Source organism: Lathamus discolor, chromosome 10 (genome assembly GCF_037157495.1).
Source record: "Lathamus discolor isolate bLatDis1 chromosome 10, bLatDis1.hap1, whole genome shotgun sequence".
NCBI lineage: Eukaryota > Metazoa > Chordata > Aves > Psittaciformes > Psittacidae > Lathamus > Lathamus discolor.
Genome location: NC_088893.1, coordinates 15,309,327 through 15,331,216, shown reverse-complemented (window position 1 = coordinate 15,331,216; position 21,890 = coordinate 15,309,327). Strand labels below are relative to the sequence as shown.

The 21,890-nt window shown below is 61.5% G+C and overlaps 1 protein-coding gene across 1 annotated transcript; it reads left to right on the top strand.

The window, feature by feature from the left end:
* Positions 1-61: 61 nt before the first annotated feature.
* On the top strand, positions 62-21,732 carry SYNPO (synaptopodin). Its single transcript, XM_065690324.1, has 4 exons — positions 62-227; positions 7,159-7,882; positions 16,626-18,466; positions 19,595-21,732. Exons 2-4 carry the CDS (start codon positions 7,447-7,449, stop codon positions 20,363-20,365), a joined length of 3,048 nt encoding a protein of 1,015 aa, XP_065546396.1. The 5' UTR covers positions 62-227; positions 7,159-7,446; the 3' UTR covers positions 20,366-21,732.
* The last annotated feature ends 158 nt before the right edge of the window (positions 21,733-21,890 follow it).

The window sequence follows — 21,890 nt, the reverse complement described above, 5'->3', positions numbered from 1 at the left end:
CCCCACTCCCCTCCTCCCCCCGCCCCTCTCCCCGCTGCTCACCCTGCCCTGAGCAGCGCGGCTGCACCAGGAGCAGGCAACGAGACCCCCAGCTCCCGGCTGGGACCCTGGGGTCCGGGCATGGAGGGGGGAGCACAGGCTTGATATCCCCCCCCCCCAGCTCATCCGGAGCACATGGAGAGCAGCGAGCAGTGCTTCCCCATGGGAGAAAAGGGAAGTGGAAAGAGGTGAGCGTGGCGAGCACGAGCATCCCGGAGTTGCACTGGGATCCGTGGCTGCCCCAGTGGGATGCTGGACGGGAATGGGGGGCAGAGTGGTGGTGTCCAGCATGAGCTTTGGAAACCAGGGTGGAGGAGCCTCACAGCAGAGCAGAGGGTGGAGGTGGGCTTCCATGGGACCCCTGTCTTGTTTTACCCACAATGGGGGCTGTCTTGGCTGCTCGGGACGTGGTGCCGCTGTGCCAGCACCCAGCCTGCTCTTGATGGGGTGGGATGGGGATTGGGTGGGGGGAGCAGCCCTTTTCCCCAGGACCCCCTGGGGCTGCTGGGGGGAGGATGAACTGCTACAGGGGACAAGAAGAGGGAGAGCAGTGCCAGGATGGGGGCTTGGTGGCTCAGGGAGGCAGCCCTGTGCCCTGGGGACACCCAGGCACCCCATCGCCATCCCCTCGCCTTTCCTCATGCCCGGACCCCTGGGGATCCATGGGGTTTGGTTCCCAGGTCCCGCCGGGGTTCCTGAAGGGGTTAAGAGAGGAGAGGAAGAGCAGAGAAAGAAAGCAGAGGGCTGGGGGAGCGCGGCTCGGTCAGGGGCTGTTTGCGCTGGCTTGGATGTGTCCTCGGCGTGTTTATTCCTACTGCACAAGCGCTTCTGCCAGAAGGAGAGCCAGGCTGCTGAGCATGCTGCACACACACACTGCTGCCGCTCCTCATGCACAGCTCTGTCCCAAAGGGCTTCCCGTTCTTCCTCTTCTACCTCCTGCCCATCGCATGGGGAGCCCTCCGGGTAGTGAGCCTTGGGGCCCCCCCAAGCCCAGCTCTGTCCTAACCAGGCTCTCAGCCTTGAGCAAGCCGGATGGGAGCAAACCTCATGTCCCAAGGCCACCAGCCTGCTGTGCTGCTGGGGCCAAGGCCTGGGAATGGGCATGTGCTGGGGTTTGGCTGCTTTCCTGGGCTGGAAAGAAAACACCCCCCTCTCTGGGATGCTCTTTGTTTCCCATGGACCAACCCAAGCCCTACCCGTGGGGCTCGGAGCGGACAGACCCTGTGCTTGGCTGCATTCAGTCCCCATCTGTGCTGCTGAAATGTCCCCAGGCTGTGTGCATCCATCTCTTGGGTCCTATCCTCTCTGGGACTAGAGCTGGAGACAAGGGACTATGCAGGAATGTGGGTGCAGGATCCAGTGGGAGCTGCTCCCCCTCTCTCAGCAGCGCTGTCCTGTTCTTCATTTTCCTCCTCCAGCCTTCAGGGCTGCATGGGGGGGGGATCACGGGGCTGCTGGAGCTCAACAAACCTCATCCAAGCCATCAGCTCTGCCACTGACTTTGCATCCACACACGGGCAGGTCGTGTGCCGTGATCCCGGGGTCATGGCCCCTTGTTTGTCTGCTTGGAGGGAGCTGAGGAACTCAGTGATGGCTGTGAAATCAGGATCACACTGTGCTGTCCCATGGGATGGCCGGGGAAGCTCCTCAGCAGCCCCTGGACCCTGGGGGACTGCGATGCTCCTATTGCCAATCATCCCAGCTCGGGCGGCCCCAGATGAGCAGGCGTTGCTCAAACTGGCTTGCTGAGCCCCTGTGGGGCTTTCTGCTTGGTTAATGTTAATGGTCGTGCTTTACGTCTGCCGAGGCTGAGCTCCCTGGGGCAGGCTGAGACCTAAATCCACTGCAGGAGAAGCCCCATCCCTGCTGCAGGAGGCCGTCCTGCCCTCCCCACCCAGGCACAGCCAGCAACAGGCACCCCAAGAGCAGGGGGTGACCCCATCCCCACGGTGCTCTCCCCCAGCAGTGGGATTTTGTTGAATTAGGGAGCGTTCATCGTCAGCCCCAGCAGATGTTCAATGGGATCGCTTGGCAAAGGTGTGAAGGTGCCAGATCCCTCTGGCATCTGCTGCTGCAGCTCTGCAGGGAGACCTGGGTGTGGGACCCACCGTGCCGACGGCTGCATGATGGATAACGGAGCAGGGATGTGCGGGAGCAGCCAGTGCCCATCTCGCTGAGCCGGCTCACTCCAGCTTGTCAGGCATGGGGAGAGCTGTACCACAGTGTGAGCCTTCCTGCCCTGCCTCCTCCGGGATGGGAGCCTCAGCTCTGCGTGTCCCAGGGGCTGGAAGGAGCCCCCAGTTCATCACTCAGCTCTGAACTGGTTTATAATGGTGAGGATGGGCTTCTCCATCCCTGTGCCACCAGCCCAGGGGCTGGTCTTTAAGGCCGTTTTCTCCCTCAGACCTGGTTTTTGTTTCATTTGAGCTCTGAAGAGGCCAGGCTGCAGTTTCACCCCTGGCTTCCTGCAGTGGATCTGCAGCCAGGGCTCCAGATCACCGCCCTGTTTCCTGGGGTCCCTGGGGATGGTCGCCCGCCTCGGTGGCACCTTGCGGTTGGGATCCCACAGCAGGACCGAAAACTGCACCGAGAAGGGCTCGAGGCAGCTGTGACAGCAGGGCTGGGGCTGTCCTCATCCCGGGAATGCAGCAGCTGAAGCTGAAGTCAGGGTCCAAGATAAGCAAAGGCCAGGACAGGCTGGGGCCTGCCCTCTTCGGGAGGATGGGAAGAGGTAATTGCCTTCTGAATCCAGCCAGAAGGGTTGAGCAGGGTCAGTGTCGCTTGGGTGGAGTGCACAGGCTGATGTTCAATGGATGTAAATCCCTGTGGACCATCCAGGTTTGCTGGATTTCCCCCCAGCCTGGGGTTATGAAGTGGGCTGAGCAGTGGTCCAGTGCCTGCGCGAGCAATCGTGCAGTGGTGCGAAGGGATGCAGAGCAATGCAAAGAGATGCTGAGCAGCTCCTGCAACCCCATCCTTGCTTCCAGCGTGGGCTGGAGGAGGGAGGGAGGGAGGACATGGTCCAGCTGTCCGGATGCCACTGTCCTCCTCTTCCCTTTCTCTGCTCATTGCTCAATCACAGCAACTCCTGCGGTGCCCCGCAGCCCCCATGCTCTCCAGGGTGTTTCTCCTGCTGCTTTTCCCACCAGCCATGGGCATGGGATAGGAGCACATCTCGGTGTGGACAGGGGATGGGGGCACAGCTACCGCATGGGGGACTGGCAGCCCATGTCCCCGCAGGCAGGCCGGGGACAGCAGGGGTTGCATGGGGACAGGCACTCAGGAATGTTGTTTTTTCCATCCCGGTTTCCGTCAAGGTAGTAAATCAGTGCTGCAAAAGGCTTTTGTTCCCCTCAGCACGCTGCTGGCTGCTGTGCCTGCCAGCCCCTGCCTCGCCTGCCGGAGCCAGGATGCGGCCATCCTTGCCCGCACTCCCAGGGCTTGCTCTGGGGTCAGGGTCCATCCTGGTTCAGTGAGGCTGGGGACCTGTGATGCCAAGGGAAGCAATCACATCACATCCCAGCTTCCTTGTGCTCCTTCCATTGGCACTGGATCCACATGGAGAGCCCTCAGCCATCCCACACCGCACAGCCGCATCCCTCCCATTGCCATCCCTTCCATGCTGGAAGCAGTCCCTCTCTGCCATGGAAGACGCTGGGGTGGCACCAAGCTGGACCCAGCCCTGCAGGGCTTTGGGGTTCAGCTGTGGCGTCCACAGGCTTCACTGTGCCTCCCCCAGCACACACTCAGCAGCAGGTCCTGGCCAGGTACCCAGGGAGCTTGGGGTGAAGTGGAGTAGGGGGGATATTGGATTGCAGAAGATGGGAGGGTGATTGGGCACGGGGTGGCCCAGGCATGGCTCTAAATGCCACTGGGTGACAGCTACACAGCACAGACCTCTCTTGTATCAGCTCAGGAGGCAACTCTCCCTTAAAGAAACACGGGGTCCCCAGGTATGTGCCGTTGCCCTTTGGGGACGAAGCTGACCCAGGCTCCTTGCCCCACCATGGAGAGGGGAAGGTGCCCATCTCCCCCGAGGGGACATTCAGCTGCTGGCACCGGGAAGGTGTAAAGATCCCCTGATGTACATACATTGCTGCCGGGCTATTTTGGAAAGGGACAGAGCCGATCTTGTGACCCGAGCTGGGGACTGCAAATCTGGTCAGCAGGGTCCTGCCTGAGTGACAGCGACCCGCTGCCTGACCTGGGGGAAACCCGAGAGCCCCCGCTGGGCCGGGACAGCTTTCCCACCCCTTCCCACTCCCATCCCGCCGGGTTCGATGGTGATGCAAACCGAGGATGTGGCTCGGGATGACGCTTGTGCCAAACTGACCCCCTATTCTATGGCATCCCTATGGCTTTCCTGGAGCTGCACCCCATTATTCTACATTGCTGCCACCTCCTGCGCTGTGGGGTCCCCCATGCGGGTGCTGGGAGCAGATGGAGATGGAGACTTCCAGCAGACCCCGTCTCCCCCGGGCTCGGCAGCCTGGATGCCAGCAACGCCTGCCAAAAATATTTGTGTGGGACGTGGAAAGTCAACTTCGGTTTCCCTTCTCTCCATAGCGGGGGGGTGTGTGTGCGGCAGGGTGTGAGGAAGGCAGGCAGGGGGCTGTGCATCACCCGCCGGCAAGTGGGCAGGGAAAGGAATGGAGCAAAAGGTCTTCCCGCTGCCGGATTTCAGCACCTTGTGAATTGAAGGGGTTTTTCATCATCATCATCATCATCATCATCATCATCATCATCATCATCATCATCATCATCATCATTATTATTGTTATTATTATTCTTTTCCTTGGCACCATTTTGTAGCTTCTTGTAGGGACTTGCTGCTGCTGGGGAAGATGAGGTGCTTGCTGGGGCTTTGAGCCTTCACTAATGCCCAATGCCAGCATCCTTTGCTGTTTAGTTTGGTGCTGTGCTTCTGAAATGGTCCCCAAAACAACCCTCAGCCCCCTTTACAGGCTCATTTGTGGGTGGTTATCTCAGCTGAGGTCTGGGGATGTGGATGGAGATGCTGCTCCTCTTTGCTGGCGCAATGGGGCACCCAGGGCATGTGTACCCCATCCTACCCTGCCGGTTGTAGAGTAGACAGGATCAGCCCTGCAGCTTCTGCGAGAGATGCCTGTTACTCATAAATATTCCCTTCCTGTGCTGCTTGTGGAGCACAAGAGCCATGTCCTGGGGGGAAGGCGGCACTCATTCCCCTACTCATTCCCCTACTCATTTCCCCTGCAGTGCCGGGCTCAGACTGGCCCCAGGGAGGCAGCAGACGCGAGATTCCATATTCCGGTAGCGTGGGAGGCCCCATCCCTGCAGTGTGTCCTCAGGGAACACCGCTGCTCCCGTCTCACCAAGGAGGGGTTTGCCCAGGGAGTGCCCTGATCCTGGGCGTCCTCCCCTGGGATATGCCCATCTGCAGGAAGTGCTCCCGAAATGGATAGGGGTGGCTGTGGAAGGTGATTTTCGGGGTGGTACAGGCTTGCCCAGCAGGCTGACAATGCAGTTCTGATGTCGGATGGATGGGAATCGTGCTGCCTGAGAAACCTTGTCCCTAAGGATGGGGCAAGGAGGTGGGGGCCACTCCAAGAGCATCTCTGCCGACCCAGGCTGGGCTGGGGCGATTTGCAGCAGCTTTCTCTTTGTCCTCATTTGAGATAAGCCAGCTCCCTCCAGCTTCCACAACTTGCCCTGTTTCTAAGGAAAGATGTGGGTGGCTTCCCACGACTATTGGGGAATTACATAAAGAGCAGGGTGAGATTACATTTTCAGAGAGGAACACTGAAATGTTCCCCCCAGGATCTCCCGGCAAATCCGTGCTGAGTAACTGCGGCAGAGGAAGGATTTCTGAAAGGGCAGAAGATTTCCTTTGGGAATTCTCCAAAAAATGCAGCCTTGTGTTTGGAAAGTGCCTGAGTGCCTGTTCAGCAGCAAAGCTGCTTTCAAACTGCCTTTGCTTCCAGCATAACCTTGCTTAGGATGGGAAGGTTTTGTAGCAGGGTGCATTCCTGCCTGAGCTCAACCTGTGGCATGGACCTGGGGCATTTTCTTGTTCATAGAATCACAGAACGGGTTGGGTTGGAAAGGACCTTGAGATCATCCAGTTCCAACCCCCTGCCATGGGCAGAGACGCCTCACACCAGACCATACAGCCCAAGACTCCATCCAACCTGGCCTAGAACACTGCCAGGAATGGGCAACCTGTTCCAGTGCCTCAGCACCATCACAGTAAAGAACTTCTTCCCTATATCCAACCTGAACCTCCCCTGTTTAAGTTTAAACCCATTTCCCTTTTGTCCTGTCACTACAGTCCCTGATGAAGAGGACTATAGCAATATTACAGCAAGAAACCTCGCAATAACGCAGGGAGGAGCTTGGGTTGAACAAAAACCTCTTCTCCTCTGGCTGCTGTGTTGGGAATCCCAGCGTGGTCCGTGTGCTCTGTGGGTCACCCATCATCAGCGATGCCCAGCGGGTGCTCCCTGGATCCCAGCCCTGCAGAGAGCAGGGCTGGTGACACGGTGGAGCACTCACAGCACAGGAAATTCCCCCTGTGTGCTGTAACCCGTATCCTGTCCTGGGAGCGACGACATCCCTGTCTCCCAGCTGGTACCTCCCCTCTCGGCTGTGTCAGTGTGTGCCATCATTCAGCAGGATTTACGCTCGGCACAAGGGAAGCGAGTCTGTCTGCGCTTGTCCCGGCGCCGCCTGAGTCACTCCATGGTTAGGGACAGATCTGTTAACTGGATGCTGGGAATTGCGCTTTCCAGCAGGATGGAGGTGGGAGCCATCGGGCGAGCCCTGAATGCTCCCACCTCGTAAGCAGCAGCTGGCCCCCAGTGCTGGCCCCCAACTGGGGTGTCTGCACAAACTGCACAAGCAAAGGGAGCTGGGCACAGGGGCCCAGCCCTGGGTGCTGTCCCCGGGATGACGATGAATGGATGAGGGTGCTGGGGTGGGGGGCATTGCCAAATGAGCTTTTAAGGAGTCTTTGCATCTCAGGGGATTCTTCCTCATGGATCCCAGGCTAGAGATGCTGGAAGTCACCCCACTGGCTGTGTCCAGAAGAAACCAGTGCATGCAAAAGCATCCTCAATGCTCCCTCTTCCCATTGCACAGGCCCTTGGACACTGCACCTCTGCCTGCCTGGAAAAGAGAAGTTCCTGCAAAATCCTCCTTGCTGCTGGCTCTCCCCTGGGCAGATCCCTGCATCTGGATCTCCAAAAGCTGCCTGCTCCTGTGGCATCGTGCCTGGTCCTCCTGCCTGCAAGAGGAGTGAAGCCCCCAGCACGTGTCCATCTTCCCTCTGGGATGCTGCCCATGGTTTGAGGGATGCTGCCAGGGAGGAGCCACCCCCCTGGCCATGCAGAGCAGGTTTGAAAGTGCCCGTGCAAGAAAGCAGCAACGATGCTGAAGGCGAGGCTCCGGCAGCCCTGCCTGCACTCCCAGCCCGGCCAGGTTGCACATGACCCCTGTGTCTGTGGCACAGCAGAGGGGGACACGCAGGGGGATGCCGGCTGCTGGCAGGAGATGGGGAGCAGAGGGGTGCAGAGATGCCATCAGCTCCTGGATGCTCCTGCCTCTGAGTCGGTCGAGCAGGAGGGATGGATGGGACCACAGGGAGGGAAGCCTGAGGGGCTCAATGGGAACGCGATGGGTCCCGTGTTGGATGGCAGCAGCCTGGCCTTGGTGGCTGAACCTGCAGCCCCCCCAGAATGCCCCAGCTCTGCCCCAGAGGTGCCCACTGCAGCAACCAGCCCCACAACCAACCCCAGCCAGGAGTGGAAAGTGGTGAAGATCCAACGGGTCCTCATCCAGCCCGTCAGCGAGCCGAGGAAAGTGGGTAAGAGAAACCCCCTTTGGCCATGCCGCCCATCCCAAAGAGCACTGCATGCTCCCGGCACAGTGCTGGGAACACCCAGCTCTTCCCAAGGCAGGACCTCCGCTGGGTTCGAGGTCCCAGGCTCCCGGCTGAGCCCTGGGACTGTTTTAGCTTGAGATGATCTCTGTGCCCTTAAAAATAGGAGGAATCTGTGGCTTTTCTCGGGGGGGGGGGGGTGGGAAGGCAGCGGGAGGGTTCCTGCTGTCTCCAAGAACTCAACTGAACCCAGAGTGGGGCACGGATGGGGTGGGATTCCCGACCCTCACCCTGGCCATGGGGCTTGGGAGGACCGTGCTGAAAGAGGGTGATCAGAGCCAGCTCCTGGGGTGCTGCATGGGACAGGGATTCCTCTCCCTGTTCCGCTGGGGTGGGAACGACCAAGCATTCATTACATGGCTTGGAGCCACCTCTCTTTCAGCCCCTGGGTTAAAAACAAAGCACTTTATTTCGGGCCGGTTGCTCCCTACAATGCTCTCTGCCATCGCAGTCCTGTTTCACCGCCGCTCCCCTCCACCCGTGACTGTCCCTTCAGCCACGGTGACACAAATACAGCTGCATACCCAGTGTCACTGTGGCTGCTCCCATGCCTGGACCATCCCCCCCATGGCAGACCCATCCTCTTACAGGCATCAGACCCATTTTCACACCCTGCTTCCACCCTTCTGTCTATTTTGCTCCTGCCCAGCTGTTATCTCGGCTGCCATGTGGCGCCGGGGCCGGTGTGTCACTGTCCCCATGGGATGCTGTATCAGATGCGGCTGCCCTGCTCACAGCCTGCTTTTCCCCAAGCAACCCCCATCACAAGGAGGGATGGGGATGCTCGACATGAACCTGGTGTCCAAAATCCATCCCCTGCCTTTCCGGGGTGTCAGACGCCCTCAAAACCCAGCAGCTCCCTGCATGGGAGAAGGGCTGTGAAGTGCAGCCAAGCTTTTTGGCTCGCTGCTGCCCCAGCAGCTCCCTTTGCCGTCCGCGTGTTGTGTTTCAGGGCTCAGCACACAAACCAGATGGACCCAAATAGTCTTCCCATTCCTCACTGTGCGCTGGGATGGCAGGTCTGCGGTGGGGAAAGGTCAGGCCTGACTGTGTCCAGGCTCAGCGTTTTCCTACCCCTCGCCTCCATCCAGCGCTTTTGCTGCCAGCCTGGAATTTTAAAGTAACTCCACAGGTTTGTTGGAAAGAGTTTGTCCCGTTTCCTCCCCCTCCGAAGTGAGATCACCACCAGCAGCTGCCTGCGGCACCCGTCAGACTTTCCAGAGCCTCCGGGCAGGATGTCACTGAGGGTCCTGAGTGCTGGCAGCAGGGATGGGATCTCCCCAAAACGCTGCAGGGTTGCAGAGGTTTGGTTCAGAGCAGGGATGGCAGCAGAGGAGGGAGGGAAGGGCAGGTCCCCACTCAGCATCAGCTCACGGCATCAACGTCGGGGCTGCCGCTGCAGCAGGGTGCTTGCAGGAGCACCCATGGAATGTGCTAGGGATTTGCTCCTCTTCTCCTTACATGGCTCAGGAACAAGAACCCCCGCTCCATGTCAGAGAAAGAGGCGCATCCATCTGCGCCCGGAATCATGCAGGGGTGGCCCTGAGAGCTGGGAGCCAAGCGGGTGCCCCCCGAGCAGTGCAGACCCACCCAGGCGGGTCCCGTGTGCCCCTTTGGTCCCCATCCAGCAGCCCAAGGCCAGGCTGTCTGCTCCCAGATATCCGGCACAGCGGCCCGGGCTGGTTGGCACCTCTCGGGGCAGGCTGGGGAGTGCAGGAGCCCCGGGTAGAGGCAGGGACGGGAAGACGCAGGAGGCAGGACTGGTTTCTCTGTCTGGTGTGCAAATACACGGCAGGGTTTGCTCCCCGGGGGCTGCCGGGGCAGCGCCAGTCTCCCTCAAAAACCAGAAAAGCACAAAAAAGCAAAGAGGGGCAGGAAGAAAGGAAATCAGGCAAAAAATGAAGCCAAGAGCTCATCCTGTGGTGTGGACAGGCGCGGGAGGGGGGTGAGGCTGGTCCCATCCGCAGCAGCATCCAGGAGCTCTGCAGGGCGGTGAAGCAGGGGGTGATGCTGGCCCCGCACCCAGGGCTCTGGTCCCCTTGTCACAGGGAGCAGAGCACCTCTGGTAGAGGGTTCTTGGTCCCAGGGTGTCCTCAAGGTGGTGACACCAGGGCTGGGGTTTTGCCCTGCTCCAAATGCCCCAAACCCTTTATGCAGTGGGTAAACCGGCAGCAAGGGGAGGCCCTGCTGCCCTGTCAGTGTCTGAAACGTGGGGCGCTGCAGGTCCCCAGCAATGCCAGGAGGAGGGAATAGGGTGAGGACTGGGAAAGGGGAATGAATGCACAAGGCTGGGGTAGGGGGTTTCCCCGGATGGGATAAGGGGGGTGCCCCAGCACGGGATGAAGGGAACGTACAGGGCTGGGAAAGGGGGTGCCCCAGGGTGGGATAAGGAGGGTGCCCCTGATGGGGTCGGGCTGCCCAGGCTGGGTAAGAGGATGCTCCGACTGCTCTCACCGGGCAGCCGGCTCGGGGCAGACCCACCCGGGACGGGCAGCGGCGGAGCAGGGCCGCGGGGGGCAGCCGGTGCCGCCGGGGAGGGGGGACCCGTCCCGTCCGGTCGGGCGGGCAGGGGCAGGACCAGCGGGACCCGCCACCCCCGGCCCCTGCCCCCGCCCGCCGCCGCCCCCCCCGGGCCCGCTCCGAGGGCGGAGCTGCCGCAACTTTCCTGCCCGCCGCCTCCTCCCCGGTGCAGTCGGGCTGCGAGGGGCGGCGGCGGCACCGGCACCGCGGGTAGGGCCGGGGCTGGGGCGGCGGCGGCGGCTGCCTCCGGCAGGGGCTGCGGGGCTGGGGGCGGCCGGGGGCAGGTACCGAGGGGGGCGAGGGGTGCCCGTAAGGAAGCGGGGAGCAGGTGGGAGCGCAGGGCGGGTGCTGGGATCTGGCAATGTCCGGGGGCGCCGGCGGCTGGCAGTGCATGGGGGTGCATTGGGGACGTGCATGGAGGGTGCATGGGGGTCCCGGCGTGCACGTCCAGACCCCTCCTTGGGTGCTGATGGTGGGCGAAGGGCAGGCGAGTGGAGCCGCGGGGAGACGAGGGCAGAGCGGGGTTCCTCTCTACAGATGAGCCTGGCGGGGGTCGGTTCCCTCTGCCCACACCCGGGGATCCGGCGTGGGGGGCACAGCGGGGGGATGTGAAGGGACGTAGGGGTCTCCCCCGGGGCTCAGCAGGGTCACAGCTCGCCCATTGCACTGTCCCCTGTCCCCCGTGATGGGGGACGTGATCTCCCTTGGCTGTGCCACCCCGTGCTGGAGACACGAGGTCTGTCCCTCCGGCTTGGCACAGCCAGCGGGATGGATCCCTTACGGGTTGTGCAAGGGACAGGCGAAGGCCCCGTTTCATCCCGCTCCCTCCCCGCTCCGTCCAGCCGATCCGGATGACCTTCTCTCGCCAGGCCACTGCCTCTGGCTTGTGGCACCAGCCCGATGGGGCTGTCACCCTGCAGCCTGGGATGTGTCACAGCGGGTCCGAGCACTAACGGGGGAGAACTCACTTGCCAGGAGGGATGGGGTCCTGTGGTACCCGGCCATGGGATGTGCTGGCTCTGCCGCACTCAGGACGGATGGATGGCAGGGCAGCCCGGGGGAGATCTGCCCAGCTCCAGCCTCCTTCTGCAAAGCTAAAAGCTTAATTTAGGCTGGCTGGGGGAAGGTGCTGCCTCTGCTTTTGCAATAGCAGCAGCCTCTTCTTCCCCAGCACAGATATAGCAGGGATGGGGCTGCTCCTTGAGCTTGGCATGACCCGGGGGGCAATGGGGCTGGGGCAGGGGCAGCCAGCCCCCATTAACTCCCCCCAGTCCCTGGGTGGGAGCGGGAGATGGGAACTGCAGGACTACTTTTAGCAGGGTTTGGGTGCTGAGCAAAGCAGGGGCACGGCTGTGAGCCGGCAGGAGCGTGGGGAGGCAAAGAGCTCCAAATCCTGCAAAGCCCTCGGGAGCAGAGCGCAGCGAAAACTTGCAACCGCATCGGATTTTCTCGCTGTGCCAGATTGTGTCACTGGCAAAGGCGCCCATGAAGAGAGGCCCCAGCACCGTGCATCCTGCCAGGCAGGAGAGGTTGCTCCCACCACAGCACCCACTGCTTCAGATGGAGACTTTCAGGCAGGCACAGACAGAAACTTCATGAAGGTTTTAGATCTGGAGTACAGGAGGGTTGGAAGCTGGGAATGAGGCGGAAAATGGTCATGGTTTTATCCATATGTTTGAATCGGATCTGTTCCTAGCTGGCTCAGCTGCCTGCCTGTGCTACCCTCCTTGTTTTCCTAGCAGCAGATTATTCGGGATAACTCTGGGAGCCGGAGGGAAGCGCAGATTTAAATGTGTGTGAATTAGTGCGCCTTGCAAAAGCCCCGCACAGCTGTAGCTGGGGCAAAAGGCCAGTTGGCTTCTCTGCCAAAAAACCTGCTTCCATTTCCTCGGTGTCCAAAGCCCTCAATGTTTGGGTGAAAACACTGGATTCCCCCTCTCCAGCACTGCTGGCTGTAGATGTGTGCGTGAGTTCATGGCAGGGAGATGACACGGGGGCCTGTGTCCCTCTGGAGATGGGGTTTGTCTTTGTTTAATTCTTGGGTTTGCCAGCGGGGTTTTGCCAGCAAAAGGCACCATTTGGGATCATCCACAGCAGCCCAAGAAATGCTGGAAAAGCAGGAGAAGCACCTGCCGGTTATGGAAGGCGGCTGCTGCACTGTGTGAAGGTGGATCTGGGGGTTCTGGTCCATGCTCTGCAGGGCAATGGGCAGCCCTGGGGCTGGTGGGTTGTCCAGTGGCACGTCCTGAGCATCACCTTGTGAGCTGGCCAAGGTGGGCTGCAGCACTGGGATAGACACAGCCATGAGCATCCCATCCAGGAGCAGGGTAGGGATAGAGCCCAACCTGAAGGTTCTGGAGTCCAAGATTTCACAGCCTGTTGCATCCCGCCAGCCCCACAGGACTCTGGTACCTCTTGGCTTCTCCATACAAGGACTCGCCAGCATGGCCTGTGCTCACAGCCCCCCGCTGCAAGGTGACAGCTTCCAAATCACTGCTTTTCTTCTTGTGACATCCCGGCCACATCAAGACCAGCAATGTACACTGAATCTGCAGCTCAGAGAGCCCTGGGGCATCTCCTTTCCCTACAGCTCAGAGCCAAATCCTCACCCCATTCCAGCTCTTGGAGTCCATGGCAGGGCAGAACGGGCCACAGGCAGGGCCTAATGCATTGTTCACCATCCTTTGGGGTCAGATGGTGTCTCCAGCCTTTGCTGGCTGGACTTCAGATGCTTTGCAGTGGCACTGTGCAGGGAAACCCATCCTTTGCATGGAAAGCTGAGCTGGAAGGGATTTTTTCCCCCTCATCTGGCCAGGAGGGGAGAGCAACAGAAATGCTTTTCATCACCTTCGTCATCCTCACTCTGGAGGGGAAAGCACAGAACGTGCTGTGGGAAGGATGACTGACAGCTCGGTAAGAAGCTGTTAAGCCCTGCACTTGGGGGATGTTGCTGGAAGTCACCTTTGGAGCAACAGGAAACCTACGGAGCAAGTGCCTGTATAAATATATAGATAGGGATCTAAAGGCCCCTCTGGCTGGAGCTGAAGTGCTCGGGGGCTGTTGGCTCAGCTCACATGTGCTGGGAGCCCAGGGACCTTGTGGGAAACATGGAGCATCTCCTTCCCTGGAATCCCAGGATGCAGAGGACTCCCAGCGCAGGGATGCAGCAGTGGAGAGGGCTGGTGGGACTGGATTCATTGTTCTTGGAAGAAGCTGGGACATTTGGAGAGGGGAGACGTTTCCTTCCCGAAGGGTGGCGTGGTGGTGAGCTGGTGTGAGGCGTGGGAAGGAAGGAAGGAAGAGTGGAAGAGCGCAAGAAGAGCCAGCCACCCTTTGGATTTTGGACTGGACTCGCGTTAATGGGCGGAAGCCAGTTTCCAGTGCCTTGTGAGCCCCTTGGCTGAGCATAACTCTGCTTTCACCTCCTCCCTGTGCTCTTCAGGCTGCCTTCAGCCCCACAACCCTCCTCCTCCTCAGCATCTCCATGTTCTTAGTGTGTTCAGCTCCTTTCTGCCTGGGACTGGGGGAAGCACCCATCCAGAGCCTGTCTGGGAGTCCCTGCGTGGCTTAGGATGCTGGGGAAGGATGAAGGGATGTTCCCTGTGGCCAGGAGGGGTGCTACCAGGGATGGGGTCCCTCAGGCCACAGATGGAGATGGCTAAAGGCTCTCATACCAGGTTGAATAACCTCATCCCATGGCTCAGCCTAGAACAGAGAGGCGAGGGAGGCGGTCCCTGCCCTTTGCCTGTGGATGGTGTGTCACCCCTGGTCAATAGATGATGAGCCCCATTTGCAGTGGGGCCTGCAGAGCCGGTTGCAGGGCTGCAGGGTCTGCCCGTCTGTCTGTGCCGCTGAGCAGGCAGGGCGGTGTGCAGAGTGTGCTCTGTAATTTCCTGGCCCGCCGGAGGAGTCGGTGCTCTCCATCCGTGCGATAAAAGTTGGGTGTGAAGAGCAATTCTTATCCCTGTTTAGTATCCTGAGGGATTCAGTTCCAGCAGGCTCAGGTGGAGCATCCCGGGAATGGTGGGTACCAGGAGAGCAGGGGCAGAGGAGCTGCTGGAACTGCATAGAGGATAGGGGACTGTGAGATGATGCTGGGAATGGATGCCAGGCAGGGAATTTCAGGTGGGGGATCCCACTCTGCATCACACCCTGTCCCAGAGGGATGGGGGAACAGGGATGGGGGTACCTGGGAGCAAATTCTGTGGGACAAATCCTGGCGCTGGTCCTGGTTATACAGGACTGTATCCGGCGGCCTGTCCAGGCAGGAACGGGCTGGCCAAGAGCTGAATCATCCCTCCAGCACGGAGGAGATCCCCCAGGGCCCCTCGGTTGCTGTTAAAAGGCAGTAGCAAGAGCGAGAGGCTGCGAAATGGCTCCGCTGAGATCTCGCCTTCTTAGGCGGCCCGGGCCTCCGAGGAAGCGGGATGCTGGGCCCGGAGCACGCAGGCTGCAGACAGCTGGAGCCTGTGGCTGGTTTCTCAACGGCTCCTTGGCCCTGGTTCTGCTCCGCTTCGGAGATAAAGGCGGCGAGGGTGACCCCGTGGAGCAGGAGCCGCGGCGCTGGCCGCCCTCCAGCCAGCGCGCCCGGAGGAAACCGCGGCCCCGCTCTGTGCCGCCGCCAAAGCAAATAGGAACGGGGCGTTAAACAATGCCGGGCGCTAAAGGGGATGCTGCTGCTGCGGGACGGCTCCTCGGCTCTCGCTGCCTCTCCTTGCCTCTCCAGGGAGAGTTGCCATTGGCATCTCTGCCTCTCCTCCTCCATGCCCAGCCAAACCCCTCCTATTCAGCAGCCTGAATGCTTCATCCACCCTCATCCTCCTCCTCTCCAGTGAGGCAGGGCCATCCTGCACGCCTTAGCGATGCTGGGATCAGGGCAGGGACTTGCTGGGTGCAGAAGGAGGTGGGAGGGATGAAGGGTGAGGAAGAGGAGATGCCCAGCTTGCACAGCCCTCCTGCTTTACCGTGGGCTCACTGGAAGGATTTGGCTTAGTCATCCATCCCTTCCCTCGCTGGTAGGCTGAGCCACTGCTGAAAATATCCTGGAAGGCTCCCAAGCGGCACAGAAGGCAAGAAAATGAGAAACACATGAAGGAAGGGAATAAAGGAAGAGTTAGGAAGGGAAGGGGCCCTCATCACCCACCTCCCTGCCGGGGCTGCAGCGGGGACACCCCATCACAGCCATCCCAGCAGCGCCTTTGGGGAGGCGGCTGCACCCTTGGTGGGCACTGGGGTGATGCTGATGCTCCCAAGCAGTGGGCTCCGCAGGGCCGGGAATGCTGCCCTTCCCACGGGCGAGATCGTAGGAAATTGCTCACCCTGAGAAAATGTGTTCCCGGCAGCTCCACATCCTTTTGGCCTTTGGGAAGGGCTGGTGCCGTGACCTTTTGGCCAGCGCACGAGAAGCACAGCGGTACTCCTGCTGCTCACTGCGCGGCTTTCACCGGGCTTCTAACACTTCGCTTTTAGCACTTACATAGGCTCTCAAGCCATGAGGTTGGCTCCTTCCATGTGTCCGGCAGGTCAGGTTCTGCACAGCCTCCGTCAGCTGCTGCCATCTCGTGTTGCTCCTTAAATCCGTCCCCAAATGGGGCTGGCCACCAGCCTTGCCATGAGGTGATGGTGGGATGGCATCTCCCCACTGGTGCTGGGTTTGCTTTCCTGCCCGCTCCGGGCTGAGAGTGCCGGGACTAGGGGCGAGGGGCTGGTAACGGGGACACGCACTGGCCCCTTCCCTGCCTGTTGCCTCTTCGAGCCGGGGGCCAAACCCGTGTGAGCTGCAACATGAGACATGCTGGAGCCCGGGGAGAAATTCCTTTCCCGTGGGGTCACTGCGGTGGGTGCACGGAGCCCAGCTGAAATGCAGGGTGGGAAGAGAGGAAAGGTCCTGAGTGCCCCTGAGCTTTGCTGTCTGTTCCCCCAGTGTGCAGAGCTGCAGCTCAGCATCTCAGCGAGGGCCGCAGTGGGTTCCTATCACTCCTGGATTGTGATGTTCCTGTGTACCCCAGCCCCGGAGCATCCCCCTGTTGTCAGGGAAGGGGTTGGGGATGCTGGGGGGTACCTGGAGGAAGGGCTGCGGGTCCTGCCTGAGAGGGGCTGAGACCCGCATCCCTCTTAGTCCCCCTAACCCTTTATCCCCTCTGCCCAGGTCTGTCCCGCAGCGCCAGCCTCTCCGAGAAGGAGCTGAAGGAGGCGAAGGCTCGGAGCCGGCGGATCGCGGCGCAGCTCACCACGGCGCCCGGCCCCAGCTCCAAGGGCGTCCTGCTCTTCAACCGCCGCAAGCAGCGCGTCGACGGGCTCTCTGGGGCCGGGCATGCCGCGGGGCAGCCGCTGAGCCCCCCGCCCCGGCCGGCAGCCATGGAGGAGGGCGAGGGGCAGGGGGTGAAGCTGGAGCCGGGCACCCCATCAGGAGGGCTGCAGGCAAATGCGTCCCCATGCAGGGATCAGCCGGCTGAAGCTCAGCACGTCCCGCTTAGCATCTACTTGAAGGAGAACATAGCAACGGCTGCCACCAACGGCGTGCAGGAGCGGGCAGCCAGCGGCATGGAGAGCAGGGCAGGGGCACTCGGGGATGCAGCAGTCCCTGCGGGGCCGAGCACGGCGGCTCTTGGCCTGCCGCGGAGCCCCGAGGAGGGGAAGGACGGCGAGGTGCCCGGCGCGGTGCCCAATGCACCAGCAGGGACAGCCACAGGGACAGCATCTCCTGCGGGCCAGCAGCACAACGGGGCTCAGGGCCGGCAGTACTATGAGGTCCATCTCACCCTGGCCAAGCCCAATCCGGTGAAGAACCGAACAGCCAGACCCTTCGGCACCCAGGCATCCCCCACCAGCAGCCAGCCCGCAGAGGGACCCCCAGCCACCGAGGTGCCCCCACCACCCACCTATGCAGAGACCCTGAGCAGCCCCCCGCCGCTCACCCGTGTCCGCTCACCCCCTGCCTATTCAGCCCTGTATCCCCCGCAGGAGCAGAAGATGCTGCCAGGTCCCCCCATGGGCTGCGCGGGGAGCGAGCCGAACCCCCTGCCTAAAACAGGGATCCTGGAGCAGTCGGCTGCCCGGAGAACCGGCAAGAAGCCCATGTTCACCTTTGTTGAGAAGCCGAAGCTGGGTCCCAACCCCTTTCTGCTGGACCTGGTTCAGAGTGCGGACAGCAGGAAGAAGCAGAAGGAGCAGGGGGAGCCAGGTGCTGAGGATGAGCCCTTTGCCCTTGGGGCTGAAGCTGCCAACTTTGTCCCCAACAGCACGGCCCGGGGCGGGCAGCACCTCCTGCCGGCGGATGATGCTCCAGCGTGGTCCTCCTGCCTCAAGTCCCCCACCATTAAGCCCAAGCCGAAGCCGCAGCCCAGCCACAACCTCACCGAAGCGAGAGGGAAGGGAGCCGAGCTCTTTGCCCGCCGGCAGTCCAGGATGGAGAAGTTCATCGTCAACGCTCCCTCGCAGCCCGAGCTGCTGCGGTCCCCATCACCCACCATGTCCCTGCCTCCCTCCTGGAAGTACGATGCCAGCGCTTGCCTGTCACCCATGATCTCCAGACACCCCCCCAAGAGTCCCTCCAGATCCTCCAAACCCCCCCCAACATCTCTGTACAGCGGCAACCTGATGGAGAATGAGGTCTCCCAGAAGGAGCTGGAGATATCCAAGCACCAGCCCTACCAGCTCCAGTCTTCACTCTTCATCCTCTCCCCATCCAAGTCACCAACAAGGTCCATGCCCCAGGAGATGCCTCCGCCCAGGCCCTCTCTTCCCGATGCCTATCCCTACTCACAGCAAGCCTCCTGCCCGACCTCTCCATTGCCTCCTTCCCCTGTTTGGCATCCCTCTGCCATGCCCAGCGCTGGCCAAACCACCTCCAGCCCGTTCCCTGGCCCCGGAGCCCCGGCCGAGGTGCTGCTGGCCTCCCCATGCCGCCTGCTGCCGCCCCGGGCAAAGGCAGGATTCCAGGCACCCCGACCCTCCTACTCCACCAGGAATGCCGGCATCGAGCCACAGGTGTGGAAACCTTCCTTGTATTACAAGTAATGGTGGCAGAGAGGAAAATACGGGAGTTTTGGGCTTCTCCCCTCTGGCCGAGTCCTCCCCAGCTGCGCACGGGGGTGCCAAAAGCTGAACCAACCACTAAAAGGGGGGGAAAAAAGACATGGAAGTAGCTGGGAGGCTGCAGTGCTGGGACAGCGGTGAAACAGGCGCTCCCGGTGTAATGGGAGCAGAGGGGTCCTGGGAAGGTGGCAGAGGTCGGGGTGTAAAGCCCACAGGATTCCAAAGAGCCATCGGGAGCCTGCCCATCCCATGGGGCCACCGGCACTTTCTCTCTTCTCTTGCCTGGAAGCTGTATGAAGCATCGCATCTGTGGCTGCGTCCATCCTCCCCTCGCCTCCTGCCTTTCCAGCTCTCGCAGCCTGGCTCTGCCCGCTCACCCGCAGCCTCTCTCTCTCCTGCCGGCTCCTATCGCCTCCTACCAAAGCAAACCCGGAGGGAACACACCGCCTTTCCGCCTCACTGTGCCTGCTCCTGTCTCTATTGCTGCTCCTTCGGGATCTATCCTCGTTTGCTTCCACGCTGCGGAGAAAGAGCCACATCCCCGGGGGAACAGCGGAGCCCCATGGTGTTGGGACCGGGATGCTGCGGGGTCCCTGTGCAGCCGGGAGCCAGGGATGTGCCGGGCAGAGGCAGGGTGCTGGGTGATGCTCAGCCCCTGGTCCGGCTGTGCCTCTGCCCATCCCTCGCTCCCACTGCGCTCCCTGCGGTACTGAGCTGCCTTTCGACTGTGCTTTCATTTCTCCTGTGTTTTCCTTTGTTTCCCCCTCTTTCTGAATACACTCTACGCTGTCAGACCTGGCTCTTCTCTTTCCTGCCGGCTGGGGAGCAGCTACTGGGTGATGGACCTGGAGGAGGCTTTAGGATGCTGCAGGTAGCGAGAGGTCCTGGGTCACACTTTGGTCAAGGATCATTGATTGCAGGCTCAGCCTGCTCCTGGGATGATGAGGGGTAAAGAGGCATCTCTGGGGAGCCCTTGCAGGGAGTGCAATGCATGAAGCTTGCCCTGCACCGATCCTGCCCTTGTCTCTCTTCTCTTTCCCCTTCATCCCCCGAGCATTAACCCGCTCTCTGTCCCTCCAGGAAAGGCGAACATCCCTCCCCGCATCACCCACATGGACCCCGCGGCTGGCGCGGCGCACGGGCAGCCTGGACGGCTGGGCCAGCCCTGCCTCGGTGCCCGAGCTGGACGAGGGACCCCCCATGTCCCCTCCGTGGAGCGAGCGGTCGCTGTCGCCGCTGCGGCAGGACGCCGACCCGCGGGCCAGCCGGCAGATGCAGGCGCGGCTCGCCAGGAACATCATCAACGCCGCCCGGAGGAAGAGCTTCTCTCCCAAAGCCGTGGGGCCGGAGGGCTCCCGGCCCTTCGCCCCCATCCCCGCCGGCCCCCCCAGCCTGCCCCAGTCCCCGCGGCCGGCACGGATGGAGGGGTGCCGAGCCCCGGCTCTGCAGGCTGCTGGCAGCGGGATGGGGAGCCCCTCAACCACCCGCAAAAGCCCCCTGCGGTCACCCCGGGCCGAGAGCCCCCAGTTCTGTGTGTCCCCCGGGATGCCCCGAGCCGCATGGGCAGACGGTCGCCGGCTCCTGCTGCCACCCAGCACGGCGCCGTGCCCCGTCCCTGGGCTGTCCCCCAGCCCCAAGAGCCCGCTGCCGTCCCCCGTGGTGGGCGCACGGGCCGTGGCCAAGCGCTGCACGTCCCGGTCCCCGACGGACTCGGACGTCTCCCTCGACTCCGAGGACTCGGGGACCAAGAGCCCCGGCATCCACAGCTTCAACCTCTGCCCGCGGGGCTGGACCGGCAGCATAAGGATGAAGGCGGGGGGGCTGCCCTCGGGGGCCCCCTGCACCTCCTAAACCAGCCAGCCCCGGCCGGGCCGCCCTCTCCCCAGCCCCATCAGCACCGGGACTGGCCCCACCGGGCACACATCAACCCTCGGGGCTCAGGTCCCCAAATCCCGGTGTCCCCTCTCCCCTGTGGGGCTGCCGAGGCCCCTCGTCGTGCCAGCGGGGTCGGGTGTCTCCTGCCTACCGTCAGCCCATGGCCACGCTCTATTTTTACACCCTAACCTTTCGGGGCAGGACTGCGTGGTCAGCAGCAGAGCAGGGGCAGGGGGAGCACAGCCCTCTGCAGCCTATGCCCCATAGCCAGGATGGGGATGGGCTCGGTGGTACACTGTCCCCGTGCAAAGGTGTCACCAAGGGTGTCACAATAGCTTTGCTTTCCTGGGGTGGCTGTGCCCCCTCTCCCAGCCTGGTTTCAATTGAAACCAGATTTGGGGCAAGAAAAGTTGAGTTTTTATACCACCACCACCCCCCCACCCCCCCCCCACCCCCACCCCCAGTTCTTTATTTCTTTTGGTTTTAGTTTTAACCCTTCCTCGAAGAAATTCCCCCAAATCCTTCCCTGGTGGCCCAAAAGAGAGCCAAAGATATTTATTGCCACGTCAAGGTGCCCTGAGACCCTGCCCAGGCAAAGAGGCTCAGCCCCATCCTGTACCCAGTCACTGTTTGCTTCCCCAGCCTCAGTCAATCCCTGTCCCCAGCCCTGTGGGGTGGAAGGACACACTGGGACCTGTGGGCACTGCGGCAGCGGGGGTTATGGGAGGGGATGTGGGTCTATGGGGGCTGAAGGAAGCGGTACAGGTTGCAGAGGGTTTGGAGGAGGTGCGGGTGCAGGAGGTGACATTGAGAGTGTCTTGGGGACGTGGTGTCCCCATGGGGAGCCCTGCAAGGGGCTGGGGGCAGGCAGAGGCCCCTGAGTGCAGCAGTGCCAGAGGGAGGTTCGAGATGGGTGACGGGGAGAGGAGGGTGTCAGGGTGGACACGTGGCAGAGCCTGGGCAGAGCAGTGGTGCCCAGGGAGAGCAATGGGTGCCCAAAGCACTTGTCCCAAGCCAAGGGTGAGCAGGAGCTGGTTGGGGTATCAGGGGATGCTACAGCAGAGACCAGTGGTACCCACACAGAGCATACGGCCTCGGTGCTCATGAAACAGGCACCAAGAAAGGATGAGTTCGTGCTGCCGGGGCTCTGGCACGTTCCCTGTTCAGGGACCCTTTGTTACCCCTTCCCTTTCCCTGGGACATGTTGTCAGAGACAGCCCATCCCTGCTCCCATCCCTGCAGCTTGTCCTGCTCAGGACACTGCTCCCATTGCTTCACCAGCCACAACCTGCCTTCGCCACACACGTGTATATCCAACTTGGAAATAAACTGCCGTTATCCCATCGGCCTGGCTCTGATCTGTTCCGAGGTGGCCTGCACACATGTGGCACATGGTCACCATCCCAGTCCCCAGGGGCCATCCCTGCTCCATGCAGGGTGACAGATCCCAATCCCAAGGGTCAGCCCCGCTCCGCCCCCTTTCTCAGACAGAAATAGCCGC

What these genes read in the sequence shown, in the direction of transcription:
- SYNPO (XM_065690324.1), top strand. Translation starts at nt 7,447, where the DNA reads ATGCTGAAGGCGAGGCTCCGGCAGCCCTGCCTGCACTCCCAGCCCGGC. An exon ending in CAGCGAGCCGAGGAAAGTGG is followed by an intron (nt 7,883 to 16,625) that starts GTAAGAGAAACC and finishes CCCTCTGCCCAG; the next exon opens with GTCTGTCCCGCAGCGCCAGC. An exon ending in ATGCCGGCATCGAGCCACAG is followed by an intron (nt 18,467 to 19,594) that starts GTGTGGAAACCT and finishes CTGTCCCTCCAG; the next exon opens with GAAAGGCGAACATCCCTCCC.